Here is a 7,134-nt window from a genome sequence, read left to right as displayed (position 1 = left end):
GTGATCTGCTGTCCTCGGCCTCCCAAAGTGCTGGGATTACAGGCATGAGCCACCACGCCCAGCCAACCCCCATGTTAAAGAACCTACTATGTGCCAGGTGCTTGTGTTAATGTCTAGACCTCAACAATTCTAATGTGTAAATGTCACATTTTGCCTCTGATTATTAAATCTGGGCATTTTTCACAGAGCCAGGTTGCCTTTGCTTATATGTCAATGCCACTTGGTTGACTTCCCATAGCGGGACAACCCAGCATTGTCCATGGCTCAACCAATTTCACTTTTTTTCCAGTCCATTGTGAGGGAAGTGATTAGTGCAAAGCACAACATGTGGCTTCCTTCAGTAAGAGCACCGGAGCCTGTCTGTTCAAGTCACTGTCAGTACTTGACTCTTCATCACCTTTCCACCTCCTGGAGGACGCTCCTCCACAAAGTCCTGGCACAACCTCCCATAAACGCAAGATGCCAGGACGGGCTGAATGGCCTGCTGTAGACTAGGCAGTGACCAGCACACCTCCCTTGGGCTGAGATAATGGCGGCTATTTCACCAGCTGTGTCTTTTCTCACATGTGGATGGATGGGTTTTTTAGGGTAAAGCCCTAAAAAGTGGCACGGGCTGAACAAGCAAGCTCAGTCTGATTAAGAGATGGGCCCGGCCGGTGGCTCAAGCCTGTAATCCCAGCACTTTGGGATAATCCCAGACTTTTGGGATAATCCCAGACTTTTTTGTCTTTTTAGTTGAGACGGGGTTTCTCTGTGTTGTTCAGGCTGGTCTCGAACTCCCGACCACAGGTGATCCGCCCGCCTCAGCCTCCCAAAGTTTTGGGATTACAGGCGTGAGCCACCGCGCCCGGCAGACGTTCTTTCTTTTTTAAAGCTTTTTTCTTTTTGAGACGGAGTCTCGGAGTCTCGCTCTGTCGCCCAGGCTGGAGTGCAGTGGCAGGATCTTGGCTCACTGCAACCTCTGCTTACCGGGTACAAGCGATTCTCCTGCCTCAGCCTCCTGAGTAGCTGGGATTACAGGCGCCCGCCACCACGCCAGGCTAATTTTTCTATTTTTAGTAGAGACAGGGTTTCACCATGTTGGCCAGGCTGGTCTTGAACTCCTGACCTCGTGAGTCGTCCGCCTCGGCCTCCCAAACTGCTGGGATTATAGGCGTGAGCCACTGCGCCTGGCCTAGTATACGTTCTTGTAGTGACTAATATCTCCTCTGGGCCACCCATTCCGAGGAGAAGGGCAATTTTGGATTAGCCCACATTAACACTAACAACATGCGAGACAAAGAGACTTGAGGGGCTTGGTCGAGGAGGCCCTGCGCGTTAGAGGCGGGAGCTAGGTTGTGGAGGGGCTCAAAATTTGAGGCAGCGGCCGGCCAGCTCTAAGGGCTGAATCCGGCCGGGCGACCCGGCGACCTTCAGGGGGCGCTGTCCACCCCCCATCCCAATCCCCAACTGGACGGCTCCTGCCGGCGTGCGGCGGGGAAGGCCAGAGGACTGGGCGCCGGCGATGAACCTCTCGCGCGTCCAACCCGGGGGTGCGGCGCGGTGACGCCCAGCGGGAACTGCGGACGCCGAGGCCCGGGTGCTGGACCCGGAATCCCGCGGAATTTTGGATCCGAGGGAGGCGCTGGAGCGCGGGACCTCGGGCGTGGGGTCCGGGGCGCTGGACCGGCGCGGACGGGAGGCGGCGCTGGACCGGCGTGGACGGGAGGCGGTGCTGGCCCCGGGGGCCAGCGGGTCTCGGGAGGGGGCGCCCGATCCCGCGTCTCCGGCGCCGCTTCCCGGGAAGTTTCAAGTTTGAAAGTCCTGGCGGAGGGGCTGCGGCTTCCGGGACCGGAGTGGCGGAGAGGAGGGCCCCAAGCGGCCGGAGAGGCGCCATGGAGGAGGGGGCGCCGCGGCAGGTGAACGGCGCGGGAGGGGCCCGCGGGGCTGGTGGGGTGCGGGGAAGCCTCGGTCATCGCCCCGGAGCCCCGAACCGAGGCCGCGTCCCCCAACCCGCCCCTCACCCGCGCCCCTTCCCTGCCCTTTCCCTGGCCCCGGCCCCGCGACGCCCTTGCAGAGCAGACCTGAGCTCCGGGTTGGGTTGTTCCTGGACCCTGCAGCGTCTCCAAATTAGCCCGCGGCTGAGCCAGAGCCCGTACCTCAACCAGCCAGTGACCGAGGACGGCTGAGTCCGCAGTGTGCGCCACGAGGGTGGTCCCCAGAGTGTCCTTAAGTCGGTTCTCCCCGGTGGGGCTCCAAGGCCGACTGGAATTAGCCGGGATAGAAGGGGGGAACCACACGGGCCTGGGGGGATTAGAATGTGCGCGCTGCACCGGGCGCAGTCTGTGCGCGCTTGGCAGTGGCGGGAGTCCCTCTCGCAGCGCACGAGGCGCGAGGGGAGCGTGGATGAGAGGGGAGCGGCCTCCCCTGCCCCGGGGCGGGAACCTTTGGGTACGTATAGTGGGTTCTAGAACTTGGAGGGGGCCGGGTTTCCTGCCAGAGCTGGCAGTAGGTGCTGGTGCGCGTGGGCCCGGAGGACCGAGGTCGTGTCTGTCTGCTACTGGGGAGGGAGAGGTGGTATCCTGCCCCGGAGCCAGTGGTGGAGAGGGGGACATTTGCGGACAGGAGTGGGTCCCCGCAAAGAGCAGAAAGGAGGTAGTGTGTGTGTCCATGTTGGAGTTCCAACCCGGAGCAGACAGGACCATAGGGGTGTTTGGGGGTGCGTGTAGACTCCTTGAGTGCCCAAGCCAGTTGCTTAAGCCGCCTTCAGGGCTGGGGCTTGGTCAGCCCCTTCCCACCCCCTTCCTCTGGAGGTCCCTCCGCCTGTTCCAGACGTAGCTTGTACACATTTTCCGATTTCCTGCGGGGCTCCACCCTGCAGCGGCAGCGGCAGCTGGGTGACTCAGGACCCCGGTGGCCGGGCCCCCAGCTCCATGGGACCTTTGTTTGCTCCGGTCTTTGGCTCTGGCCCTGTGGCCTAGGGCGGTCAGAGGATTTCCTGAGCCTCGCCCTTGCCCTCTGACAGCTGGGCCAGCAGGCCCAGCTGAGGTCTGGGGCGGGAGGAGGGGGGGTGGTCCCTGAGTCTGGGGTTGCGGCCCCTTCCACTGGGCTCAGGAGAAGATGGAACACAGAGAGGTAAGATGGGGTCCCTGCAAGAACCCGTGTTGCGGGGCATCGTGGGTTACCCTGGCCTGAGGTCACCTTTGGCATCGGTTGGTTTGAAATACTGGTGGCTGGAAAGGAGGTGTTCCTGTTCCTGGCTCCAACCTGGGTGAAGCCGTGAGAGAGCTTTCTACTTCCTCCCAGGAGCTGAGCAGTGGGTGGGCACCCGGAGATCTCCCCAGTCCCTCTCCGTGCCTCCGCTTTGCTACCTGTGGCATTGGGACATTAGGGGAACAAGCCCTGGCTCCCAGACTCCTGGCTGCCTTCTCATATGGCTTTGTGTGAACCCCTACTCGGCGTTGAGCTTTTCTGGCTCCTGCACTCTACTTTGGATCCCAGACATAGAGCAGCCTGATTACCCAGGGCTACCAGGGACAGCTGGGGCCTGAGAGATGGTGGTCTCTCCTTCTCTGTGTCTTGACTGTGGGCAAGTTACTTCACCTCTCTGGGCCTCAGTTTCTTCACTAGAAAACAGAGGTAATAAATAGGCCATGCGTGGTGGCTCACACCTGTAATCCCAGCACTTTGGGAGTCTGAGGCGGGCAGATCACCTGAGGTTGGGAGTTCGAGACCAGCCTGACCAACATGGAGAAACCCCGTCTCTACTAAAAACACAAAATTAGCCAGGGGTGGTGGCATGTGCATATAATCCCAGCTACTCACGAGGCTGAGGCAGGAGAATTGCTTGAACCCAGGAGGCAGAGGCTGTGGTGAACCGAGATGGTGCCACCGCACTCCATCCTGGGCAACAAGAACAAAACTCTGTCTCAAAAAAAAAAAAAAGAAAAGAAAAAGAAAAAAAGAAAATGGGGGTAATGACCGCTGCTACCGGGTGGGGTTGCTGGGAGAAGTGATGTGGTAATCTATACAAAGCTCTTAGAATAGAACCTGGCACCCGTGTACCGTGTGAACTATCCCCCCTGCCCCACCCTTCTCTAACGGGCAGAGAACAGGAGCCTGGCCTAGATGAGTGGCCTCGGAGTTTCCATCTGGCTCAGGCCTGAGCTCTAAAGGGAGAGAGGCTTCCCAAACCCTGTGCTTGTCAGTCCTGGGTGCCGTCCCTTCCTCCGCCTCCATCTGCAGTGAGCAGAGGCTGCCGGTGGCCGTTGCACCCCGTGATTGCTTTCCACCCTCTGCTTTCCACCGGCCCTGCAGCCTGGGCCAACCCAGTGGCCCCCGGAGGATGAGAAAGAGGTGGTCCGGCGGGCCATCCAGAAGGAGCTGAAGATCAAGGAGGGGGTGGAGAACCTGCGGCGCGTGGCCACAGACCGCCGCCACTTGGGCCATGTGCAGCAGCTGCTGCAGTCCTCCAACCGCCGCCTGGAGCAGCTGCATGGGGAGCTGAGGGAGCTGCATGCCCGAATCCTGCTGCCCGGCCCTGGGCCTGACCCGGCTGGTGAGTGAGGAGCCGAGACCCCTCTGGACAGAAGGCTCCAGGCCGATCTGGCCCCTGGCCTTGGCCCTGGCCACTGTGGTGAGACCAGCTCATTTCCTGCCCATAGATCAGTCGGGGAAGGAGGAGAGGCCACAGTGGGGGTGTCGGCTCTGAGTGACGGACTTATGTGCTTGATACCCCCGTGCACAGAGCCTGTGGCCTCAGGACCCCGGCCGTGGGCAGAGCAGCTCAGGGCTCGGCACCTAGAGGCTCTCCGGAGGCAGCTGCATGTGGAGCTGAAGGTGAAGCAGGGGGCTGAGAACATGACCCACACGTGTGCCAGTGGCACCCCCAAGGTAAGGCCCCACAGTTTGATGGCAGGGGCACCCTGGCCCCTGGTCCGACAGGGAAATGCAGCTCAGCCATTGAGCCCATAAGGAGACACCATCCCAGCCTGCGGTCTGATGGGGAAAATATGGCCCCAAACCCCAGCTGGGTGAGGAAGGCATGGCTGTAGCCCCTAGTGTGACACAGAAGGCCTTGTCCTGGTCTAATGGGATCCTAGCTCAGCCCCAGTCCCAGCTCCCAGCATGATGTCAGGAACTGGGCCTCAGTATTTGGATGACAAGAAGGCTTGGCTGTGGTCCTGATATGATGAGGGAGGCAGGACCTTAGCCTTAATCTAATCGGGGAGGCTTAGCTTAGCCCCTGCCCTGATCTAGTGGGCGAGGCTTAGCCCCTGCCCTGATCTGATGGGGGAGGCTTAGCTTAGCCCCTGCCCTGATCTAGTGGGCGAGGCTTAGCCCCTGCCCTGATCTGATGGGGGAGGCTTAGCTTAGCCCTTGCCCTGATCTGTTGGGAGAGGCTTAGCTTAGCCCCTGCCCTGATCTAATGGGGAAGAGTTAGCACCAGCCCTGATCTGATGGGGAAGAGTTAGCACCAGCCCTGATCTGATGGGAGAGGCATGACCCCAGCCCTGATACAAAAGGGGAAGCTCGACCCCAGCCCTTGTTTGATGAAAAAGGCTCCCCTGACCCACCAATTAGTCCAACAAAGGAGGTTTGACTCTAGTGTTTGGCCTACTGAGCGAGGTTTGACTTTAACCCTGTTCTGATGGGGGAGACCAGGCTTTCACTTTAACCCTGGTCTGATGGGGGAAGCTATGGCCCAGGCCTGCTCTGATGGGCTTGTGCCACGGCTCCATAGGAGAGGAAGCTCCTGGCAGCTGCCCAGCAGATGCTGCGGGACAGCCAGCTGAAGGTGGCCCTGCTGCGGATGAAGATCAGCAGCCTGGAGGCCAGTGGGTCCCCGGAGCCAGGTGAGGCCTTGAGATACAGGGAGGGCGGAGCAGGGCAGAGCAGAGGCTGAGAGCTGCCCTCCTTCCCACAGGGCCTGAGCTGCTGGCGGAGGAGCTACAGCATCGACTGCACGTTGAGGCATCCGTGGCCGAGGGCGCCAAGAACGTGGTGAAACTGCTCAGTAGCCGGAGAACACAGGACCGCAAGGCGCTGGCCGAGGTCAGGTCCCAGCCCTGGCCCTCTCCTAAGGCCGGCTTCTTCCCATACCACCCTCCGCAGGGGCGTGAAGGGAGGGTGGCCGTGTAGAAGCAGGACTTCTCTGTCGAGACTTCATGCAGAAGGTGACTCCGGGTGACCTGGGCTGCTGCCCCCTGCCATATAACCCACAAACCTGGCTCTACCTTGTCCCCTCTGCAGGCCCAGGCCCAGCTACAGGAGTCCTCCCAGAAACTGGACCTCCTGCGGCTGGCCTTGGAGCAGCTGCTGGAGCAGCTCCCTCCTGCCCACCCTTTGCGCAGCAAAGTGGCCCGAGAGCTGCGAACTGCAGTGCCTGGATACCCCCAGCCTTCAGGGACACCTGTGAAGCCCACCGCCCTGACAGGTAGCCAGAAGTTCCTCCCACTTCAGAGCTCTCTTTCTTTTTTGGGAGAGACCCGCAAGCACAAATAGCTTTGGGGAAGAGTTCAAGAGTTTCAGTCCTGCCCCACCACCCACTAGCAGCGTGACCTTGGGAAACTGACATTCCTTCTTCAAACCTCAGTTTATCCATCTGTAAAATGGGGATGATATAGCACCTATCTCACAGGGTTACTGTGTTGCACGTGATGTGCTAAGCACAGTGCCTAGCAGAGTCAGCACTCAGTGTAGCTTGTGTTTACATAAATAAGCAGAATAGTGCTTAAAGCACTGGTGTTAGGAAGCTCTGGAAAGCTTGATACCCAGCACTGGGCAGCTTAGACTATTAGAAAGTTTTCTAGGCTGGGCGTGGTGGCTTACACTGGTAATTCCAGCACTTTGGGAGGCCAAGGTGGGTGGATCATGAGGTCAGGAGTTCAAGACCAGCCTGGCCAAGATGGTGAAACACTGTCTCTACTAAAAATACAAAAATTAGCCAGGTGTGGTGGTGTGCTTCTGTAATCCTGGCTGCTCGGGAGGCTGAAGCAGAGAATTGCTTGAACCCCAGAGGCGGAGGTTGCAGTGAGCTGAGATTGTGCCACTGCACTCCACCCTGGGCGACAGGGCACACCCTGTCATGAAGCTCCGCCTCCCGGGTTCACGCCATTCTCCTGCCTCAGCCTCCTGAGTAGCTGGGACTACAGG

The 7,134-nt window shown here is 59.6% G+C and overlaps 1 protein-coding gene across 1 annotated transcript in view; it reads left to right on the top strand.

Annotated features, from left to right (window-relative positions):
* The first annotated feature begins 1,764 nt into the window (after positions 1-1,764).
* Positions 1,765-7,134, top strand: part of PKN3 (protein kinase N3) — a 21,575-nt gene continuing 16,205 nt past the window's right edge. Inside the window, exons 1-6 of the mRNA XM_011988634.1 lie at positions 1,765-1,898; positions 4,297-4,537; positions 4,727-4,872; positions 5,723-5,834; positions 5,906-6,033; positions 6,232-6,415. Of these exons, the coding sequence (XP_011844024.1) occupies positions 1,875-1,898; positions 4,297-4,537; positions 4,727-4,872; positions 5,723-5,834; positions 5,906-6,033; positions 6,232-6,415 (835 nt within the window). The 5' untranslated portion in view covers positions 1,765-1,874. The remainder of the gene's footprint in view (positions 1,899-4,296; positions 4,538-4,726; positions 4,873-5,722; positions 5,835-5,905; positions 6,034-6,231; positions 6,416-7,134) is intronic.

Source organism: Mandrillus leucophaeus, unplaced genomic scaffold (genome assembly GCF_000951045.1).
Source record: "Mandrillus leucophaeus isolate KB7577 unplaced genomic scaffold, Mleu.le_1.0 Scaffold109, whole genome shotgun sequence".
Classification (NCBI taxonomy): domain Eukaryota; kingdom Metazoa; phylum Chordata; class Mammalia; order Primates; family Cercopithecidae; genus Mandrillus; species Mandrillus leucophaeus.
Note: the sequence above shows the minus strand (reverse complement) of the source record. Positions and strands in the feature narration are given on the sequence as shown.